At 35.6% G+C, this 24632-nt stretch overlaps 2 protein-coding genes across 2 annotated transcripts; both read left to right on the top strand.

Annotated features, from left to right (window-relative positions):
- Positions 1-947: 947 nt before the first annotated feature.
- On the top strand, positions 948-11676 carry LOC105223063 (uncharacterized). The gene is made up of 2 exons (XM_011200668.4): positions 948-1426; positions 10559-11676. The coding sequence occupies exons 1-2, from the start codon at positions 1418-1420 to the stop codon at positions 10985-10987; spliced, it is 438 nt and encodes a 145-aa protein (XP_011198970.1). The 5' UTR covers positions 948-1417; the 3' UTR covers positions 10988-11676.
- An 8690-nt stretch (positions 11677-20366) lies between these two features.
- On the top strand, positions 20367-21444 carry LOC105223064 (fibrinogen-like protein 1). Its single transcript, XM_011200669.4, has 2 exons — positions 20367-21015; positions 21075-21444. The coding sequence occupies exons 1-2, from the start codon at positions 20381-20383 to the stop codon at positions 21211-21213; spliced, it is 774 nt and encodes a 257-aa protein (XP_011198971.2). The 5' UTR covers positions 20367-20380; the 3' UTR covers positions 21214-21444.
- The last annotated feature ends 3188 nt before the right edge of the window (positions 21445-24632 follow it).

The following is a 24632-nucleotide window of genomic DNA, read 5'->3' as shown; positions in this document are numbered from 1 at the left end:
GAAGCACAATGTGAGTATACAACACCTCTACGTAGGGGTGGGCGGATCTGTACAAGCTGTTATCGTGTAATTATCGCAAAGAGTGAACATTTTCATTGGACATGTATATAACTGCTAGCTTATCGGTTGAGTCGCATCCGACTTAGACAACAATGAAGCAGACAAAACGTGCGCCACCGCCCAACGCGAAGCGTTAGCATTCTAATAACAACAGCAACAACAAGCCCTGGCAAAATCTAGTAGCGATCCAAGCTGTTAAGTAGCTGTGAGGTGCTAAATCGTTGAGCAGTGCAAATAAATAAACGTAAATCAAACATACTGACAATATCATAATAATCATTAATATAGTCATAATTCCTGTTAACATAATGGACAAAGTGATAATTAAGTTCCTGCCTATACATTCTAAAGCGCTTCGTGTACATACATATGTATGTATGTATGTATGCTTTAGCACAAAGAATTTGATACCTGGGGCGGCCCCCTCTGCGATTCACAGATCTTCAGTTTACTTCAAGCTTGATTAGAGCGACACTTTTGGTGCTTGCTGGAGAGGGCAGGGGCACTACTGACATCAATGTTGGCTTCGGATGTGAAGGGAGCGACTTTTGCCGACGTCTTCTTTAAACCGCGGGCTGGGCCAGCCAAACCTGTTGGTGTATGCTGCGGCTGTCGCTACCACTCCGCTCTTGAATTTGCCTGAGCTGCTGGCATTGTTGTTGCCTTTCTTGGTGTCTTTGTTGTTGTTCTTCTAATATTGGTGTGTTTTTATTTATTTTTTCTTAATTTTATTTTTCATTTTTTGATTCGTTATTTTCATTGTCAGAGTCGCCGTTGTTAGTGTTGTTGCCGTATTGTGTTGTTTTTTTATTTCGTCACTTCGGATGATGATCACAACAACAATGCGCTTAAGGCGATAAAAATTCATATATAAATGTGAATTTGTCACAACGATTCTTGACAGTAAAATAACAAAATTTGCGCCGAACAGATCGATCGTCGAATGATCGCAAACAATTCGCAAGTCGAACAAAGAATTTTTTTCTAATACAAATTTGTGCGACAGTAATAATTGGAAGTGTGAATCGCAGCCAGTGAATGTTTTGTTTTTGCAAAACAGTATCAAGAAGTTTGAATAAAAAGTCGCCAACAACGCAAAAAGTGTCAAAACAATTATTTGCTGTGATAATCATTTGATTCAACCTTGCGGATTTTTGAAAAACCAAAAGTCAAATATTTGAAATATAAATCATAAACATATGAACTGAAATAAGAAGTGTTTACATTACAACAAATTTTGTTAAAAATTGTAAGGTGTGCCGTAGTTTTCTTGAATCAGTAACAAGGACACACTACCAAACGTTTTTGAGTGTCCTCGAAATTTAAATATTTGGAACAAGAACTAATAAAAGCAGCAATGGCTAAAGTGAGTATTGAACAAACAAAAATAAAAATTATTAATTGGAAAAGTATTGCTTATTGAGCAAATACTCGTATATTGAATTATGTTTTAAAGTGAAACAAAATTCTGGTTTGATTTTGGCCACAGCTTTCGAATTTGAGAAGCGTGTACTAGGCGCATTTGTTCTACAAGCACCGATAAATAGAGTCAAAATCTGAAAATGAAATTAATTTTAAAAATACATACTTTTTATCTGCACAATTCTCCATAGGAAAATATGCAAAGAGTTAACCGATAAGAATGTTGTGTGTTTTTGGTTCGATTTAAAAAAAATGTTAATAGAAGAGTTTGCTCTTCAAAAATTATATTATAAGCATTTTGCTCTAAATAATATAATTAATATTACCTTGTGTATGGTATTTGTGTATGCTATATACAATATAGTATAATATTTATTTCGAGCTTGACAAATCTTAGAGTATAAGCCCTCTGGCGCGAGTATAGCAGCTATTAGACAACCGTGAACCAAAATATACATTTTGCATAGCAATCGGTTACCAATCCAAAGCCAGTTGCCATCTTGGGTTTATTTTCTATTACCACTGAAATAGCATACCGAAAATGTCTAAATCGTGTACGAGTACTTTTTGAGGTTATATACGTGGAATATCTTTCAAAAAAGCATATATTTATTTATTGCAGAAACTTTTCAATTCAATAATTTACCAAAAGTGATCTCCAAAAAGTGTTGTTCTTTAAAACTTTATAAAACTTCATTACATTTTTTTTATTAATGGTAAAAAAATATTTTAAAGATATTTTTAAATTGTAAATATAATATTAGTCCACATGTAAAACTGATTCAACGCACATAAATTTAGCCATTTTGGAGCGAACGTACAAATTAATTCAATTCTATAAACGCGTGTTTCATTTCGAAGTTCCCAACTTCTTTAAAGAAAAAACATAGAAACTTCATATTTACTGGGTATTGTTAATTACCATTCGAAAGAACATTCATTAGCATTTATCTTTTGAAGATTATTTATTTCAAATCTTGACCGCGGCTATGACTCATATAGTCCATCCGTTGAGTCCAATTTTCGATGACACGTTCATGCATTTTGACTGGTAACTGGCGAATGACACGCGTGATGTTTTCCCTTAGCGGGAAACGGGATTGTCTGCATTGGTTTTAGACACTTTATATGTTCCCGCAGGAAAAAGCCTAACAGTATGATATCATACATCATATCTGTATGCTCATTGAAGTGTTCTCTCAATAAATTCATTGATTCATGCTATGTGTGGAAAGTGGCGTTGAAACCAAATGTCGCCGAGATCACGAGCTTCGATTTCAAGCATTAAATATTCGGTTCTCATGCCTCTCATGCTGTGATAATGGTCGCCATTGACAGTTACGTTGCACCAGTATCATTTTTGAAGAAATATCTTCAGGTTGCTCTTCGCTTCAAATGTGGCAATTTTGCTTTCTTGCTTTCTTACATACCCATTGAGACAGAAATGAGCCTCATCGCTGAACAATCTTTTTGGAACTTCTCAGTTTCGGCTGATATAATTTTCGAACTTTAGTTTTAGCGTTAGATAATCATATTTTCGGAAAACATCAGTGAGGATAACTTACTGTGTCCATGCACTAGTTCTATGGTCTTATGCCATTTTATTCATGATGGTGCATTTCATTTCCAGTGTGTCCTTGAAGTAAAGCATAATTTTGTAGTATTCAATTCGTTAATTCCTTTGGAAGAACTCTTAGAACTTTAGAACTTTTTTTTACGAGTATCCGTACGTAGCAGCTATGTAATATCATTCAGATCGAGATAAGTGTCTGTAGTAAATCAACTTAGGCTATTTAGCAGCTTACTTTCAAAAATAGGTTAATCACTATCCTCATATGCATAATTTCTTGTTTTAGAAAGGCTCAGTCACACTCATTACGTAAAAGTCACTGAAACTGAAACAAATTTAAATTTATAAGAAGAGCAAAATGTATAACAGTACATTCTCTTCTGGCCAAGGTCACATCATTGCGAGTATATTCTAATTTTTTGGTAAATAACGTTTTGTTTACGCCTCCAGCGGTTTGCATCTAAATCAACAGTTACGATTTGAAAAAAAAAGGACGCTGTACATATGTACATATACATATGTATGTCCAAGAGGCCATATATTGTGAGTGTTTGCCTTAAATTGGCGTTTTTCGTTTATTTATTGACGCGCTTGATATGTCTTTTTTGGTAAAATTATTCGCGAGCGTGTTAGCGCGAATTTAACAGTTAATTTATTATCCAATTACAATGTGCATATTAAAAATGCAAGCCAAATTCGAAGGCAATTTCAAAGCGGATCTTCGGCCGCAATTTATGGCTGAACGATTTAAATCATCAAATTTGTGTGTCAATTTATAACTGTTTTTTGCAATATTTGCTAGCCAACAGCGCCATTCTAAGTGGATTAATTTGAGTTGGGCACCCGCAATTAAAATTTATATATTTTATTCTCATTAAGCCTGGCTGGGACACCGTTTTTTTGGTGTAAAGCATTTGCTTTTATTGGTATTTGGATTGTGGTGTGACTGCTGCGCCGTTATTAATTTTAATTAAACCGGCACAATGATGTGCAAAAGATACTTTTAATACGCTGTAATTATATTTGAGTCAATGGCATGGAAAAATGCAAATATTAATTAATATTTGTATTTATTTATTTTATTTTTTGATTGAATTTAAGTAGTTACAATCGATTTAGGGTAATTAAAGCAGTGAGAAGTAATCAACGCAATAGGGATCAGCACAGAAATAATTGCTCCGCTTTTGAGTTAACTTTGTATGGCTATTAACTTTAAAGTTCTTATCCGATATATTTTAATTGAGCTCTGGATTTCAATTAATTTAATTTATTTTTTTATTCTTTCAAATCTTTCTTTATTCTTTCAATTTTTTATTCTTTCAATTGGTGGACACTGGAGTGAGTGATATAAGGTACTCACGTCTTTTTTAATTATGTCTTTAAAGTAAAAATTAAATTGATGATCAGGCGGTCAAAACCCTTTAGCAGTCAGAGACGCTAAAGTTTTTCCTGACCAATACTCTCACTGTATTTACACGTCAATATTAAAGATCCTATTTCTTCAGGGATTACATCGTTACCTTAGACAATAACCCATACTTTGGTGAAGATAGCTCTTCAAATAAAAAACGTTTTCGATGCAAGGACTTCATTTTGATCGTTAAATTTGTAACGCAGATATTCGATATCGGAGTTTCCGAGAAATCAGCAACTTCTTAGGAAAAAAGGGACGAGTGAAAATTTCTAGATCTATATCTCAGAAATTGAGAGGCTAGCTTAATCATAGTCCGGTTCTGATCATTTATAACTATAGCAGCAGCTTAAGTCGGTATATCCCAGTAGTGCGTAGTAATTTTTACAATGTATTTGCTCCGGAAGGATAGATGGTCAGTAAGGAAGGAATTATATTTGGCCGTATTGCGGGGATTGAGTGAGAACATCGTCGAAAATGGCCGGAAATGTGGAAGAACAATTTATGGATCTTACACGACGATAATGTAACATCGCATCGAGCCACAATTTTGACCAATCAACCACCGTATTCACTAAATTTGGCTCCGTGTGCTTTTTCTTGTTTTGCAAACTGAAATTGTTGCTTCGTCGATCCCGTTTTCAGTCAAGAGATAGACTAAAATGCGTTAAGTAGCTGAAGGCCATTTCAAAACGTGCTTATGAAAAGTGTTTCTATGACTATTAAAGTCGTTGTCATAAATGTATTTTCTGGTGGAGATTATTTTGAATGTGACAAAATAAGTATTGAAAAATTATTAAATATTTTGCGTTTTATTTACAATTTCCGGGTACATTTTTGCCACAATGTATATTTTATCGGGTATCCAAAGTTTCTTTCGGGGTGTTACAAACTTCGTTGTAAACTTCATATATCCTGTTAAGAGTATAATAATTAGACTCCAGCGGCATCTACTGTAATTATTATTTTATTATCTATCTAGTAATCTTTAGGTTAAACTCGAAAAAAAAAAAAATATTTCAAGACATATAAACATTTTTTCACATTTGTGCCTCACTATTTCATTATGAAAGAGATGTGTTGATTCTCCTCACTTAAATAATTATTACACTTTACTAATTTCCATAAATTGAAAGCAATTTGCTGTTAATATACCGTTAGTGAATAGTAAAAGCTTTAGCAGCCATTACATTCAATTAAGCTTCATAATAAATGTTGATATTTATAAAAATAGCATCAACAATGGTATAATTGAATATTATTAAGGAATAAAATTAAAAAAAGTCTTTTGCATAGACCTATCAATTAAAACCGTGTAATAAACATATAAAATAATTACTTGTTGATTTTTTGCCCGCATAAAAAAGTTCCAATATTTAAATATTAAAACAACAACACTAGCTTGTCAATACTATTAATTGCCATAATGTTGCCACTGTGTCTATGTTGTTGCTGTTTTTTCTCGTTTTATGACGTATTTGCAGCACAGTTTTGTTGTAGTTTGGTTTACTTTGTTGTTGTAAGTGTGTAAGTGACCATCTGTCATTCGATATACGGCAAGTTAGCCATGAGCTATATATTTATGCACCATTCAACCCAATTCAAACATACTTATAAATCATGTAAGATAATCTGTTGATGGTTTGTAAAGAGCCACCGCTGCACATTAAGGGGGTTCGTAAGGCATGCATAAAAACACATTTTCGCTATTATTAAAGAAGTGTGACAAACAATTAATATACATAAGTGTTGGCTGCAAAAAATACAAATTAATTAAAAATTTTTGAAGTTTGTTTTCGAAATTGTTTAAATCATTAATATTTTTAATTTGTGAAGTTAGATTATGCGCAAACCCTTTGTCTTTAATTTGTAATTTACTGAAGATGTTTGCCAGCAAATTGGCACACCCTAGTATCCGCAAGCATATGGCTGCACATCTATAACAACCGGTTGCATAAACGAGCTTCTGTGGCTAACGCCGCCCTGTGTTTTTTTCTTAATTTCAAATTTTTTCAAAATGAATGCAAATATTTACAATTTGTCTCTTGTGCCTTTGCATCTCTTCGTGTTTTTATAATTTCAATATTATTTATTTTTTTATATCACTTTTTATCGCTTCGTAGCTGTACTTTGTTATTGATATAAATTTTTTGCTAATTACTAAATTATTGCTCGCTGTCAACAAGCTCGATAATCGATGTAAGCCAATATTTGTTTTGACCTGAAGATTTGAACTCGAAATATCGAGTCTAAAGCAAGTTCATATGAAAATGGCTGCGTTGATATTGTGCACCTTTCGCGTGACAGTAAATTTCAGTTGAATTGCTGATTCATAAATATTCATTAAATTTTTATACAGGCTTTACACGCTTGTGTGACCTGGCACTACCTACAAAGATAAGTACTTAGTTGTCGAGTACTGTGTCATTTTTGCAATAGTTTATGGAAATATTTAAATATAAATATATTAAATGTAAATATAAACACAAAAAGCTTAACTGTGTGATATCACACGATCGTGGCGGCTCGAAATGAGAAATTATCTGCTTACCGGAGCGTTCCTTCCAATAAATCCATTGATTGATGCGATGTGTGAGTAGCGTTGCGGTTTTGTTCAAACCAAATATCTCCAAGGTCACGAGCTCCAAATTCAGGCATCAAGTAGTCGGTTATCATGGCGCGTTGACGGTTACGTTCTCACCGGCATAATTTTTGAAGAATAATTGGTACACAAACCATACCAAACCGTTTTATTGTCTGGATGGAATGGCAGCTCTTGAATCTCATCAGATTGCTCTTCGTCACAAAAGTGGCAATTTTGCTTATATACAAACCCATTGAGCTGGAAGTGATACTCATCGCTGAAGAAAATTTGGTTCGAAAAAGTCGGATCTTCTTGGAACTTTCCAAAAGCCCATAAATCAAATCAATGATCGATGAACAAAAGTACGACGCTCTGTATGAATATGTTGCGAAGTTCATTAAAATTGGTCTGTCAGAGTTCTTATTTAGAACAAGACACCTCGAAAGAAGATCGAGATGTGTTTTATTGAAGTGATGATTTGATGTTTCTTCTCCTCTGTTTGTCAACTTTGAATAAGAAAGTCTCACTGCTGTGTTCACTTGTATTGTATTTCACTTTGCAATGTGAACTAGTGCTTGTTTTATCCTTTTGTAAAAAGTTGTTTTTTATTTCGGTTAACGTTATATAAAGTTGTTCCTTTTATGGAGAGATGGTTTACTTTCGTTTCAAAAACGCGGAAAATGTATCCTTTTTTCCCTCCTCTTTCGCTTGTTGAGTAAAATTGGGGAGGTTGATATTGCTTTGCATTACGCCTTTATTACTTTATGTAATTTATAGAGATATGAAGAGGAGTATTTGTTTGGATTAGTAGTGTTACTAACATATCTATTGGTTTTAACTTTTACAAAACTTTCATAAAACATATACTATGGGTATTAACTTCAGATTTTCTCACATAGACCATTGAAAATTAATATATACTTGTACATACCTCAAAATAAGATATTTCATCTCGACGCAGCAAGTTAGTTTTCTAATTGTGTGTGTGGAAAAATGAAATATTTGCTGAAAAACTGATATTATAAATATAAACATATTTCATATAGAAAATTATAGAATAATATATAATACTTAGTTCATTAAATATACGTTAAATTTAACCGATAATTATTGTTCGGAAAGTCTCTCAGTAATATATTATCGGTGCTAAGCAATTTTGCAACCCACAAGCAATTAAATTTGTATTTAGTTAGTAGGTGCTGTCGTCTGAGCACTTAGCTATATTGTTTTCCTGATAGCCATCGTGTCCACAACTAATGGTTACAAGTAAAACTATGCATCAGCACTTCTGTGAAATGAAATATGAGCTTATGAATAAAATTAAAAAAAAAAAAAAAATTCCTAGGGTGGGATTTTAGCAGCATAAATCTTGCGCCAACATTTATCGACAGCTATAATCAAAATTTCTAACAACTAATTATAAAGTCAATGAGCTGCAGACAAAACTGATATGCCGTAATCATGGCTCTTTACACAGCCGAGCTAACCATGGAATTTTGTTGTAGCGAATGCGAGTTCGTGTAGTACAAATTAATCAATTTCGTGTTGTCGAAGCAGTAATCATTACACTAAGTTGAAACTAGTGGTGTGCAGATTAGCATACTTTTACGTATCATAATTAATGCGAAAATACTCGTGACTTCTAAGCGCTGATATTAAGTCTCCATCCGGCATTTGTGGGGTTGTGGGAATATTGTTTGCACAAATGTATTCGTGCAGTTGAGCTCATCATGTCTGTTACATGCAGTTCAGTGCCTTCAGCGCCAAGTGTTTTTGCTGGCAGTTTAACAAAAGTACCAAGGAAGCGATGGCGTATGAGTGACTTAGGAACAATACTTAAAAATGTTTGAGGTTTGTTCGCAATATCTGCGTTTATAGACACCGCACCTAAGTTTTCAAACAAAGTACTAATAATATTAAAAGCTTAACGGCGTCAGGTGATGAGTTCAACTGTAAATTTGTATGCAAATTATGCTATTTGCTATTTATAAGTTAACGGCTATAATCGCGTAAGCGGTGTCTACGCCAATAACGAAGAAGAAGTTAACGAAATGATTTAACACACAATTAGTGGAGACAACAGACCGTTGATTCATTGCAGTTTAACTACAAGTCATTAGTTTTAATGTTTAGAAGGCAGCTGATTTGTTAACTGAAGTTATTTGCTATACTTTAAAGTAAAAAAAATTTTGTTAAAAATGCTAGTTATTGAATAATCTCATTAATATAAAATGAATATATTTGCCAAAGCTGTACACAAGTGATTTATAAGCGCTATTCGCAATCAATTTATCTATATTTCGGCATAACTTAGTTTTAATTTATTCCTGTCTTTAGAAATTTTTACAAATTATTGCCATTAAAATAATTTATTTAAGCTGTCTGGCCAGTCTGACAATGGCGTCCATGAATCCAATACACTAAATTGTTGCTGTTTCTAAAGAGCGCCTTAAAAGCGTGATTTTTTATATTTTTATAGTTTGTTTAATGAGTTTTTGCCAAATCCGCATACGTCATATTAGGAGATTTCATATGTGTTTCTTCACATAGCGACTCAGCAACGCCACACACATGAGAATTTCATAATAAAAGTGAAACAAAAAACTTTAATGGCCGATAAAAACAAAGAAATAGTAAATACATATAACAAAGTATGCAAAACCAAAAACTAAAACAATAAACAATATTAAAAAAACCAAAAAAAATAAGCAGTTATAGAAACCAGATTTTTATTCAACGTCCAAAAATCCGTAAAATAAAAAAAATTAAAAATCGAGCTACAACCTGTCCGACGTCTTGAAATTTATGCAAATATATACCGATTTTTGCAATGCAGACAATCCGGCTTTATTGCAAACAGCTGCTTGTGGACTTTATCGTTAAAATTTTACGGCCCAAGACATTTTTTCTCAAAAATCGCTATGATTGTTATCACATATACCGTTGCAGCGCCATAAAATTGTTTATAACGGATTTATGGTGGCTTCGATTCAATTTACATCAACAGCCCACTGTTTCAGTAAATAATTGAATGATCACGTGGAGCGAAGCAGCTTTTGCCTTATTATTCTTGAAATTAAGATATAAGCTGTTGCTTGCTTTGAGTAGTCTTAAGTCCTTAATCAATGGTATTCTAATAAGAGCAGCAGACAAACTATTTGTATTGAATTCAGTCAAAACCAAAAAAAACATTAAATTGGTTACGCCGAAGCTATAAATTACTTCAAAAATACAAAATATTCCATGCTAAACTTGATTTTTATTGTTCCGTTTATATGACAGCTATACGCTATAGTTGTCCGATATCGGCGTAGCCGACATATAAGTAGCCTTTTGGCGAGAAATTGAAATTGGCAAAATTTCAGACCGATATTTCAAAAACTGAGACTCTTTCTCGTGTTTATATACAAGCAGAAACACCCGAAAAATATATATTAAACGCTTAAGCATTTTTTAATCAACATGTTTTAGTTGCAGAAAAATAATGAAACTTTCTCTCTATTATTTCCAGTTCTGCATCATCGCTTTCTGCATTCTGGCGCCGCTGGCCAGCCTCAATCTCGGCGTGCAAGCACAGGAAGGCGTCAACAATTACCTGGACGTAGAGACGCCGAACTTTTTCCAATACAACTCGCCACTGCGACGACCAGAAAGTCTGCGCTCGCCACAGTACTTTGATTTCCTCAGCACACTGTATCGTCGTGATGCCGCCAAAGCGGATCTATTCCGTCCGTACGTGAGATCCCGTCGTGCCACAGCCGATGCGCCGCTCACTGTGCCTTTGGATGTGTCGCTTTCGCCGGTGGCTGCCGTTGCAGCGTCTGGCGCTGCGCCACTCGATGAGCGTCCACGTCGTGCCATTGTCTTCCGTCCGCTATTCGTCTACAAACAGCAACAGATTCGCCGGGAGGAGCTGTCGAAACATCGCCGTCGTGTGTGAAGTGATTGTGGCAAACAGAACAGGGTCAGCGACCGGTTCTTGGTTGCATGCATCTGAAAAACACTGCGATCTTATTATATTATTATTTTTTTGTACTCGTATTTTGTATATTTATGTAATTACACGTTGTTGTTGACATCGCTTGCCTATTCTTGCATTCACCAGCGCACCGCCTGGCGTTCCCCATTTCTTCTTTATCGCTTAACATGAATACAACTCTCCCTTTCACCAATTTCCGCTTTGCACATCTTGTCGCCTTAATTTAAAGAAATCAAAAAACCTAAAATAAGCGAGAACTTCGTCACTAAACATTGGCCATCGAAAATTTCGAAAACTCTTCTTTCTGTACATAATTATCTACATGTGTCTTTACATCTGTACTTAGCAAATTAGAATTAACCTTTTATTGTCTAAGTATGTCGAAATTAAAAATTTTACAATCCCCTTATAATTGAGTGCAGCATACTTCTAGGGGTGTGTATTTGTTACTAGCAAACGAAACGAGCGTATTTTTAAAGCTTGTTGAGTTGCAAACTAAAAAAACAATAATTAAAATTAAATTGTTAAAATTAATTCAATTATACGAAATAAAAGTGCACTTAACCACAATATTTGCCTTGTAAAACGAAAAATATGTATATAAATAAATAAATAAAAATTTTATATTAAAAAAATCTTAAAATTTATAACTTTCTTTTAACCCTTTCGATCCGAAAAGCCGTTGAAGTAAATGGAACATATTTCGCATACTCAATCGAGATAATAGGTATAGTAAAGACGTATTTTCCGTTAAAAACGAGTTCAATGAATCAGAGGCGGAGGGAGGGGTTGGGACAAATATGTCCCGTCAGTATTTTTGGATGGGACATATTTATCCCGATCAGTACTTAATGCGCCTAAGGCTTACGTATTATTTCAATTAGTTTTTATATGAAAGCTAATTTTATTTGTAATGCAATGAGCATTTTCGGTAAACACAAGTGAAAGACATATCCCATATTAGACTAAAAAATAAAATTAATTTGTAATGAATGAAAATATTTGAAAATTAGTATTTATTTGTGATAAAGTGCAAAACAATCCTTGCTGAAAGTAATCTTCGCATATTGTTTTTGTACGCCTCTCCTTCTTTTGTTCTGCGCAACTAGCAGAACGCCTCTGATTGCGAATTTGTACTGGTAGGTGCCCAGCGGCTATTTTTCTTTTTCTACCAGATGTACCACTGCGACGAAAAGATGCCTTCTTCTTTCCCCCTTCAATCATGTTTTCAGCCAAAACTATCATAAAACCAATGAGTAGGTTTTGTCTTCGTCCCAGTTGAGATTGATTACCCAGGAATTCCCAGCAGACATCATAAGTAGTCTCTAAAAAAATTTTTTCTTCCGGTCCAATTTGTATTGACCTGCGATTTGGTCAGCTCGATCAACTCCCATTATCTGTCATTCCGGGGCAGTCTACATTAGCTTTTTGGCCGTTTTTTAAATTTTTCCAATAGTCGACATTTCAGATGAATGACAATTACTTACAACGATTAATTCCTACAAAATATACTCGTATCGTAAATATTATCAGTCCTTTTAAAACGATGTCCTATATCTGGAATTCGAAGGCTGTTCACAGTTTTTCTGGGAACAAAACTCACATTGGTGCAGACCAAATAGTTCAGATATTCTGAAAACTGCATGCAGAGGTTACCTCTTGTAAGTTATCTCCTACATCCTCGTCTTCATAATCAATATGCTCAGCATCATTGCTTTCAGTAGTAGACTCCTCAGATCTGCAGGCTTATATTCATCACTACTAAGGCCCGAAAAGTCTTCACCTTCATCAAAAGACTCCAAGATATTAGCAATGGTTTTTAGATCTATTGGTTTTGACATAGTTAGTCCGTACAAAAGTTATAAAATTATTAACTGATATAAAAGATTGCCAATAAATGTGTGCGTCGGATCCTGACTGGGACATTTTTAGCCCAACAAGAATACTGATGGGACACATATTTCCCACAAACTTATACATACCAATAATTACAAAAATACAATAAAATATTAGTACTCACCAACTCCACAATATGTTAAGAACAATAACACAACTATTTATTAAGGTTTCAGCCGATTTAGAAACAGTAAACATATAATGACCACATTGCGAATTATGAAATACGCGTCCAACCATTCGCTCTATTTTGGCAAATGAACACGTGTTTACTACTCAAAATACCACGAATGCAAACAAATAACGTTAAGAATAGTATAAGCTACGAAATGGGTCTAAATTAAACTATTTAACCACTTATTTTTTACGCTAAGTATCTTTGAAAATACACCGGGACACATACGTCCCGTTCGGATCGAAAGGGTTAAGTTTATTAGTGGGGCTTTTATTTTATTGAAAAAGAAATACAAACAAAAAACGGAGAGGAAAAATGAATCAAGGGCGATCAGAAAACACTTTATTTTAATTGGATATCTCCATGCCTAAATATATGTTTTTTTTAAGTCGGTAGGGTTTTTCTTTGCAGAAACCTCTACTTTCTGATGGTATAAACAAGAAAAAAACGCACTGAGCTTATAACACTCTTCACAAATACAACATATTCCAATATGTAATAACTTATTCTTCTATATGGTAAGTTCTTCTCCTTTGCTGGTGTAGACACCGTCTTTGCGGTTCTAGCCGAGCTGCGGTGGTTTTACTGCGGTATTCGCCGCCGTCAATGCACAGAGAACCATAGATAAATCGATATTGTTAATGAGGTATTGCACCGTGACCTAGGGTCTATTGTGCCCGGCAAAGTACCATACATCTTCCGCAAATTCTTTCTTTACTTTTAAACGCCGAATTACCAGATGTTGTCATTGTTCATGACCCCGCACTTTATAACAGAATGGAAATAGGGAGGATTGGGGTTGGTTGGTCGGACCACGACGGGATGCCTTTTGTTGTGTCCCATCGAACACCTACATAGTTAGACGCTTGTGCTCCCTGTTAGGGAGCATAATGAACTCCTCTCCAAGCAGTTCCTGCTAGGATGTTTTCGTAGAAATCACCCTTGCAGCCACCTGTTTCCTAGGAACATCAAGAGGTCTTTCACGAGAGGACGCAACTGACTTCCGACAGGTACTGACCGCCATTCACAGTGAAGCTATCAACACCTTCACGGACTCCCTTCCAGTGAATGGCGTTCTTGGAGTCAAATCAACACCCAGCGCAGACGAAGAGCTGCCGCGAGAAACGCGAGTGATCCTTGCCCAGCTTCGTTCCGGATATTGTAGCAGGTTAAACTCCTACTTATCCAGAATAGACCCCGACATATCTAATATATGTCCTGCATGCAACGAGTCTCCGCATGACACTGGCCACCTCTTTGCATGCCCTACCAACCCTACTCATCTAACACCCCTTTGCTTTTGGTCTGACCGCGTCGAAACTGCACGTTTCCTAGGCGTCCCGCTAGATGACCTCGACAACAACATGGATAACCCTTACCATCCTAACGGAGATTGAGAAACCGTTATAACAACAACAACAACGGGAATAGGTGTAATTGCTATTCGAACCTCATCATAGTCGGGCAATATATGATAACATCTATTCCATTGTCATCGATTGGGGAATCGGGTTTGCCCTCTCCAGACGTTACACAGACCACCAGATGAACCCTATGGAACTTACAAGGGAATGCTTAGGTATTGAAACTTTCTGTTAGTCACCGCATCTTTTCGGAGAATTTTCGAGTATTACCCCTTTCGGCCAGCTTTTCTAGCACTTCACTCACACATTTCCGCCTCTTTCTATTTTGGTCCACATATGCGTCCGGCTTCCCTCCTTAACTTCCAGTATTTATCCCATACCGTTCATGTTGTGGTCGACCGCAACATTGCGAGGAATGCCTTTTCTATATTGTGACACGATAGTTCTTATCATACCATCGTATTTCTTGGGCGTTGTCAGCTTATACGTTTGTGAGGGCACCAAGCAGCTAGGCAGCGGCAACGTACCAATTTACCGACCGAACATTCAAGGTGCTTGCCCTTAAATCATATTTCTTATTATGTTTTTTGTGGTCATCAGCAAAAGTAGAGTCTTTCATAAGCGGCTGTTGTTTCTTTTTCATTGGGACTGATTTCTGCAAGGCGGGTCCCAAACTTCCTTTTTCTGTTGTTCTGCTTGTTTGAAAACCGACGTTCGTTCGCAGTCGCACCTCTAGTGTTATCTGAGATATTCTCAGTATCATTATATTAGCATAGTTGTCACATTAACACCCATTCTTCTATTTTGACTACAGGTTAGATTTCACCTCGTCATGGAAATCTATAAATACTCTGAGGGATAAGTTGTCTTTAATAAAAACTCGTTAGATTCAAAGTGTGACATATTTCCCGGCTCATAAAGCAAATTGTCTACATAAGCTTATGTAATATTCTCCTTGCTCAAATTAAATCTGGGCGACAACAAAATTCATAGTTTCTTACTTTATTTATTTATTTTGTCAGACCCATACAGCTCGGGATATAATATACCTTTGCTTATAGAAATTAATTAAAACAAATTATAATTGTGAAGAAATAGCAATATAGTAGATAGATGGTTATCAGTCTTTCTTTAGCTTTAGACAGTGTATAATATTTTAAATACATGCGTTTCGGTGACTCATATTTTATTTAGTAATTTATAGAAATTTTCTAACCCCCCAAGTTACATTACTATTAACCTAGCATTAAATAAAAGCAATTTGAGCTTCCGTGTCTAGTTTTCATAGACAACTTTATTACGTTATGCTTGGCGACATATCTACTATGTAAATCGTATGCCAGTTATAATTGATGAAATTAAATTATGAAGTTCGCGCGAAAATTAGAAATATCTCCATAAAGAACAAATAAAATGTTTGATACACATGTTTTTTGCTTAATACCTTCATATATAGATTTCGAATGAGAAACAGGATGAGCAGCACGATGCAAAAAACCATCAAGATTTAGCATAATACATATAAATTCTAATAAATGCTTGATATATAATAGTTTATTTTGATTACGATTTTTATATGATTTAAAATTCTTTCCAAAAATAGTTGTTTGACTTGAAATCGCTTCAGTGAGGTAGAAGATGTGAAGTTTAAAATTATAACAAATATGGACATTTGTATTCGAATTAATATATTTTATAGAACCGATATTGTGAAAAAAAATATTTTGAATTACTCCGCAAAAACCGTAGTGAGACTTCGATTTTCTCACATGAGAGGAAAAAATAGTAAAAATGAAATTGCTATTGCGAAGTTAAGAATAATGGAAGTTTGAAATTTGTTAGGTGATTCTTGGTCCTTGTAAATATTTATGAAAAAGTAAAGAGGGGCTAACTTCATGTGTAACCGAACTCTTTAAAATCTTGGTAGTTGTAATAATGAAAAAACTTAGTTTTATACTATACTAGAGGACTCTTCCACGCTTTACTGTGGCTGATACAAAAATGGTACTACTATCTATATGACTTCTGGTCAGCCCCTACAGATTTGGGGAACTAATAGTTAATAAGATATAGTACTTTGGGTGAAGCTACTTGTATAAGTTTACAAAAAAAAGGATCAAAAAGCATTTCATGTGTTGAAAAAGCATTTCTTTTTGAAGGAAAAATACTGTTGAATTTGGACTCTGCACCGTTGAAAGAAGATTTGCTACGTGCGAAAGATCTGTGCAAAGTGGCTGCAGAGCATGTTCATAACCCTACAAAAACAACGATATGCTGATTCTGAGGAGGGGTTGAGTGCTTTAATCGTAATAAAACTGAACTTTTGCGTGTGTGTCCATAGAAGCATGACTCCATCATTTCACATTGGAGTTCAATCGACAGTCAGCTTAGTGGACTGCACATTATGAACCAGTCTTCAAGCGAGAAAAGACGGAAAAAGTTATATTGTTTGTGTATACCATTGCAAAATTACTAACAAAAAATGTTATGGCTTTTTATGTTATCACGGACTCTTTCTCAAAGTGCAAGGTATAATACTGTGGAAAAGTCAGGTTATATATATGGAATGCAGAGGTTAGGAACTTGTTTAGCGATCAATTCTAGAAGTATTTTATTTATAGTTCTTATATAATCTTCCTCTTGTCTGTCATTATCCATTAAGGCGTCAATCGAAATCAATATTATTGTGCATATCTTAAAACTTAAAAAGATTGATGCATTCCGTTTGAATCAATTTCCTATAGGGCTTTTTGTAACTAACAATATCGTAGAATATTTTTAGGCGCAGTAAAAACTTTTGTGATAAAGTACTTTCAGAGATGGCTAATAAATATAATTAATTAAAACTATATTAGCATTGGCTGGTTTTAGATGTTTAGAGCTCTCTTCAATCTTAACTCTGAGCTGCTCCCTGATATAAAGTCAACCGTTACTTTCCGAAATTTGTATCTTTAGAACATGCGGACTAAGGTAAGCAATGTCTAAAGTTGATCCGTACATTCCCACTGACATAAAATACTCAATAATGTGCCCTGAAGTCAAAAATGGATTCAATCTGTTCATTTTTTTTTATTGCTCTCTTTAGCTTAAGAGGGGAGCCTGATTTAGAAGCTTCAAAAAATCGATTTTTTTTGTTTGCTTAAATCTCTTTAAAAATAATCTAAGAATATGTCCTCAAAGTTTTAGATGAGAATTTGAAATATTTTCGAAGCTAGAAGGAAAATAGTGACCGAGCGTCTAGCAGATATATGAGCGATTGGGCAGAAAGCGAAAACTTTGACGCGCGATTTCTCGGTTTTTCATTTTTACGATTTTTCTTAATTGGCGGGCAGGATAGAAAAAAAACTAAACGTCGTATGGAATTGGGGCAAAGTTTATTATCTTTGGCATTAAATTATCATCTAAACTAAACTAAGAAATGTCAAGTTTGAACCTATTTTTAAACAACATAAAAAAAAACATTTTTGTTCAAAAACCATTATTTTTCAATTTTTTAAAAAATTTCTAAAATTTTAAATTTTTTTTTGGAATTTTTTTAGTTTAACTAGAAGATAAATTATTAAAAAAGATTAATCTCTTTGAATTTTTTGTTTCCGATAGAAATTGCGACCTGCATCCTGTTCATCTTCCGACAAATGCACATGCCAGATGTGAAATTGCTTCCCAAAGGTGGAATATCAAAGATTTCGTATCCAAAAAGAATTGTGAATGATGCTTAAATATATATGTAACTGTAATCCCTAGAAATTTCCCTCCCAAAAAAATTCCCAAAAAATCGATTTTTTTAAGCCTCTAAAGCAGGTTCCCCCCTTAATGTATTGCATTCAATCTGGCTATATATAATGTTACATTTCAAAATAACTAAATGGGTCCGGTAGTGAACGAGGGCAAGACGAAATATCTCCTGTCATCAAACAAACAGTCGTCGCACTCGCGACTTGGCTCTCACGTCACCGTTGACAGTCATACCTTTGAAATCGTAAATAATTTCGTCTATCTTGGAACCAGTATCAACGCCACCAAAAATGTCAGCTTAGAAATCCAACGCAGAATAACTCTTGCCAACAGATGTTACTTCGGACTGAGTAGGCAATTGAGAAGTGAAATACTTTCTCGACGAACAAAACCTAAACTCTGTAAGTCACTCATTATACCCGCCCTGCTATATAGTGCAGAGGCAATAACGGTGACAACATCTGATGAGTTGACATTACGAGTTTTCGAAAGAATAATTCTGCGGAAGATTTTTTGGCCATTGGCAACGACGAATATCGCAGTCGATGGAACGATGAGCTGTACGAGTTATACGACGACATTGACATAGTTCAGAATTAAGAGAGCGGCTATGCTGGCTAGTCCATGTCGTCCGAATGCATAAAACCGCTCCAGCCTTGAAAGTAGTCGACGTAGTACCCGCCGGGGGAAGCAGAGGAGGAGGAAAATTTTCACTTCGTTGGAAAGACCACGTGAAGAAGAACCTGGCTCAGGGACTAATCCATTTTTGTGTATCTGTGGGAGAGTTACCCTCCTCCAAAAGCTAGTTACACAATATGGATCAAAAATAATGCCAACGCCAATAAAGAAGAAGACACACTCACACTTCGCTGCACACGAATTTTGCTCCACCTTACTTCGTTGAAATAATACTCGAGAGACAAGTATGCATCAGCGCACTACACGAAAAAGGGGCGGATGGTAATGCAAATACAGATAAAGAATTAAAGGTTCGAACGCAAACAAACATTAGTTCTCTCCCGAAATGGGACTATTATTTGCTGCATCTTCTTTTTCGACAAATGTGTAAATATTCTGAGTTATTAAAAAATTATAATAAACATTCCTAGTACTATTTAGTTATTCCTAATGTTGCTTACAATTTGGAGTCAGTGCCCCTCTCTGTCTGACTACACATAATGAGAGCAGGCAATATAAATAACACCCATGGAAATAACGGACAGTGCATTATAAAGGGTGATTTTTTAAGAGCTTGATAACTTTTTAAAAAAAAAAACGCATAAAATTTGCAAAATCTCATCGGTTCTTTATTTGAAACGTTAGATTGGTTCATGACATTTACTTTTGAAGATAATTTCATTTAAATGTTGACCGCGGCTGCGTCTTAGGTGGTCCATTCGGAAAGTCCAATTTTGGGCAACTTTTTCGAGCATTTCGGCCGGAATAGCCCGAATTTCTTCGGAAATGTTGTCTTCCAAAGCTGGAATAGTTGCTGGCTTATTTCTGTAGACTTTAGACTTGACGTAGCCCCACAAAAAATAGTCTAAAGGCGTTAAATCGCATGATCTTGGTGGCCAACTTACGGGTCCATTTCTTGAGATGAATTGTTGTCCGAAGTTTTCCCTCAAAATGGCCATAGAATCGCGAGCTGTGTGGCATGTAGCGCCATCTTGTTGAAACCACATGTCAACCAAGTTCAGTTCTTCCATTTTTGGCAACAAAAAGTTTGTTAGCATCGAACGATAGCGATCGCCATTCACCGTAACGTTGCGTCCAACAGCATCTTTGAAAAAATACGGTCCAATGATTCCACCAGCGTACAAACCACACCAAACAGTGCATTTTTCGGGATGCATGGGCAGTTCTTGAACGGCTTCTGGTTGCTCTTCACCCCAAATGCGGCAATTTTGCTTATTTACGTAGCCATTCAACCAGAAATGAGCCTCATCGCTGAACAAAATTTGTCGATAAAACACATTTCGAACCGAACACTGATTTTGGTAATAAAATTCAATGATTTGCAAGCGTTGCTCGTTAGTAAGTCTATTCATGATGAAATGTCAAAGCATACTGAGCATCTTTCTCTTTGACACCATGTCTGAAATCCCACGTGATCTGTCAAATACTAATGCATGAAAATCCTAACCTCAAAAAAATCACCCGTTATAACAATCCATCGCAGTGATGCATCGCCAGTGTGCAATTCTTATAGCGTTCGCTTTATTGACGCTTTGTCAATTTGAGAACGCAACTGGAAGTACTAAACAGTATCTACCGACGAGTTGTGCTGAGGCAGTTCATTTCTCTGGCCGTAAGCCCTCCAGCGGAATATATCAGTTACGTGCACAGTTGCCTGATCAGGGTGACATATTATTCTACGTATATTGTTTACTCAATCCGAATGGTGGCGAAGCCTGGACGGTTATACAGAGGCGGCAGGATGGGAACATACACTTTAATCGTAACTGGAGAGAGTACAAAAATGGATTTGGCAACTTGAGCAGAAATTTCTTCATTGGTCTTGATAAATTACACGCTCTCACGGCAACGAAACTGAACGAATTATGGATTCAATTAAAGGATTTCGAAAATGTGGAGAAGAATGCCACATATGAGAGTTTTGCTCTAGGCAGTGAGGAAGAGAAGTACGCATTAATAGTACTGGGCGCATATTCTGGCTCAGCTGGTGATTCATTGACTGGTATGCACGACGGTCGTAAGTTCAGTACATACGATCAGGACAATAGCGAGAGAGGTGTAAACTGTGCAGAAATATATAAGGGTGGCTGGTGGTTTTCTATGGATAAATGCCTCAACAGGTAACATTAGACACCATGAATGCAAATGAAGAGATCTTACTGTTATTTTTAACTTTCAGTCATTTAAACGGTTACTATAAGAATTCGTCGGCCGCAGTTGCTAGTAAAGGTCTGATTTGGTCATCTTGGCATGGACGTGACTCCTCTTTAAAGTATGTACATATGGCTATAAGGCCTAAATATAATTCGTTTGTGTAAACAGGTTGTTAATGTTTTATACTACATTTACGAATAAATACTGAAGTTTAAAAAAATAGTCGTGACATCAACACCACCGTCACCTCCTGTGACGACTTGTTAAGATTATAAAACCAATATTTTATACTCTAACACATCTTTATTCAAGGAGATTAAAAAATAAAATTTTGTAAGGATCAAGGACGGTGAAATAGTGTTTGCACGACTTTTTAATAGAAGATGTTACATATGGATTCAATATTTTTTTAAACGAAGTTTTCTATGAACCAAAATCGACTAGTAGAGAAGTCTTGGAGGATCATAATGAACCTTTTCAATAAGTTATGGCACGCGAACTATATTTCGTACTCCACAGAGTCGTTTACCTAAAGGTTGTTTGTATCTCCTGAAATTAATTTATTTATTTAAATGAACAGATTGACGAGACGAGTTGAAATCCAGGTAACTGTCTGTTCCTCCTTCCATCACAAAACGCCATTAAACGATAAGTTTATACTTGTAGGTCCCGCAACTAAGCATTCAATTGAGATACATAACTGTAATTTAGTAAAGGGTATCGTAGTAACAATGAACATCTGTTGGGCAAAATTTTTTTTATAGGCGTTAGTAGGCGTTTTGTTCCTAAATGGCTTAATATACATACATAGCTCTTATGCTGCTCCAGCTAATTATTATATTCGGTAATATATTGTAAAGTGATATAATTTGATGGAAGTCGATTTAGCCAAATTTCAAATTGTAATGAAAATAATAATAAATAAAAAATATGTACATACAAGGCATCTGGAGAAATGTATGTATCGAACTCGGTTAAATTTGGTTTAGTTGCTGCTGAGATTTGCACTTCCCTGCTGGTTTATTTTTGTACTACCAATTCTTATGCAAACGTGACGTTTTATCTCTACCGTCAGATTCTGATAATCCAGATAATCCTGATATTTACCACACAGTTGATTTAAAAATGCTAATAATTTTCTGTGTTCTATATTACTGTCCGTTAACGAAAAGCAAACTCCTTCAGTGGCGTACTTTCTTTATATAACAATAAATTACCTCGAGAAAGATTCTTAAAGATTAAAGGTTTTATCCATTGCATTATGAGCGTCGCTACTGGCATAATATTATACTTGATATTGTTGCAGAGCTCGGGATAGATACGGGAAGAGGAGATCCATGAGGAGTTAAACTACTACAGCTGGTTGGGCAGGGAATTTTCCTTTGTTACTATTTCACCAATAAAGTTATGTTTAAACCAAAAAATGCGTAATTATACCCTGAACAGTTTATATTAAGTTTGCCACGAAGTTTGTAACACCCAGAAGGAAGTGTCGGAGACCCAATAAAGCATATATATAAATGATTCGTATGTTGAGCTGAGTCGATTTAGCCATGTCCGTCTGTCTGTGTGTCTGTATGTCCGTCTGTCTGTGCCTCTGTCTATGTATACGAACTAGTCCTTCATTTTTTAAGATATTTTGAAATTTTGGAAACGTCATTTTCTCTTCAAGAAGCTGCTCATTTATCAGAACCGCTGATATCGGACCACTATAGTATACATATAGCTGCCATGCAAACTGAACTATCGGGATCAAGTTCTTGTATGGAAAGCTTCCTCATTTGACGTGGTATCTTAACGAAATTTGGAACCCATTACAAAATGGGTCGCTATTTACTGAAAGAAAAGTGGGAAATATTGAAAATTTTTTTCAGAAGATCGTTTGACCGAGGATTTTTCCCGAAAAATCATCTCTTCGGACGAGGCACATTTCCATCTCTATGGTTACGTTAACAAGCAGAATTGTCGCATTTGGGGCACAAAAAACCCCCACGTAATCGTCGAGAAGCCAATGCACCCAGCGCGAAACACTGTATGGTACGGATTTTGGTCTGGTGGAATTATCGGCCCATTTTTCTTCGAAAATGAAAAAGGAACCCATCAATGGTGAGCGATATCGCGCCATGTTAACCGAATTTTTCTTCAAGAAAATTGAAGAGGAAGACTTGGACAACATTTGGTTCCAGCAGGACGGCGCTACGTGCAATACAGCAAACGCTACACTCAATCTTTTGCGCCATATCTCCGAAAATCGCATAATCAGCAAAAGCGGTGATGTGAATTGGCTTCCCAGAAGTTGCGATTTAACTTCGTTGGACTATTTTCTGTGGTGAGCTGTTAAAGATAAATGTTACGCCAACCATCTAGAAACAATTCAAGATCTAAAGTACCAGATTTAAGCGCTGTAGCTGCCATAAGGCCAGAAACCATCGAGAAAGTACTCCAAAATTGGGTGGATCGGATAAGCTACTGTAAACTCAGCAGTGGTGGTCATTTGGCCGAAATTGTTTTCCACAAATAAACTTCATAAAACAATGTTGACAATTTATTTCGGGAATAAAGAAAAAGTTTTCGAGAAAAATTCGTTAAATGTTTTATGTACTGAGTGACTGATTTTAACGTAACAATACTACAGCTGGTTGGGTAGGGAATTTCTTTATGTTACTATTTCACCAATAAAGCTAATAAAAATCGTAATTTTTTTTAAATTCTAGGCTGCCAAAACCATTTTAGTTTCGGCATAAATAATGATTTCTCAATAATGTCCCACTAACACTTTAAAACACCTTCATATTATGTACATTTACTTGCATATAAAGATGTTGCATACAACATTCAATTACTTGCTGACAGCTTATTAACTTAAGCCATGCTCAGCGCAGTCATTTGCTCCCCCAGTGCAAGAGCTCATTTCGTATTCATATGTATATTTATTGTATAATATTAGCCGCAGCGACATCTTCGTTTTACATTTTTGCACACATTTTCCAATATTTATTTTTCACTATTCACCTTTTACTAGTCCATATACTCGTATACATACATATACATATATTATATGCATACCGATGCAGGGTATCTATGTATGTGTTTATCAGTCGCTTCAGCTAATGACAAAATTACTATGCAAAGCTGCAAGCAAACCGCAAGCTCGTATAACTGTAAGTACTCCTCCTCAAATGCTTTGCAGCGAGCACAGGGTCTTCTTTTCCTCTCTCTGCTACCGTCGAATGCAACATTTGTTAATAGTGTAGCCCGAGTGCACGTACGTTTGTGTGTGTGTGTCTGAACCGAAGCTCATTTGTACTTGGCGCTGTTAGTTGTTAGCCATTTCCGAGTTGTCAGCTGCAGCATTTGCTATCTTTTAACATATTTCACCTTCCTTTCGATACGCTTTGTTTTCCGCTTGTTTCTCCATCCTTATTTGTTTACATTATTTCTTCATATATTTGACAACTTCATTAGCATTGACAGGTGAACGTGTTGCATGCACGTTTGGCTTTGTTCCCGACACGTGACTTGGTAAATGCGTATTTCGTATTTTCTATAGTTTCGGTTATAGTAAGGGCTTTTAAGTATTTTT

Source organism: Bactrocera dorsalis, chromosome 3, assembly GCF_023373825.1.
Source record: "Bactrocera dorsalis isolate Fly_Bdor chromosome 3, ASM2337382v1, whole genome shotgun sequence".
In the NCBI taxonomy this organism is placed as follows: domain Eukaryota; kingdom Metazoa; phylum Arthropoda; class Insecta; order Diptera; family Tephritidae; genus Bactrocera; species Bactrocera dorsalis.
The sequence above is the reverse complement of the archived record's forward strand: the minus strand, read 5'-3'. Positions and strand labels throughout refer to the sequence as shown.

Coding starts and splice junctions, on each gene's coding strand:
- LOC105223064 (XM_011200669.4), top strand. CDS start 20,381: ATGCATCGCCAGTGTGCAATTCTTATAGCGTTCGCTTTATTGACGCTT. Junction 21,016..21,074: donor ATGGATAAATGCCTCAACAG/GTAACATTAGAC, acceptor TTTAACTTTCAG/TCATTTAAACGGTTACTATA.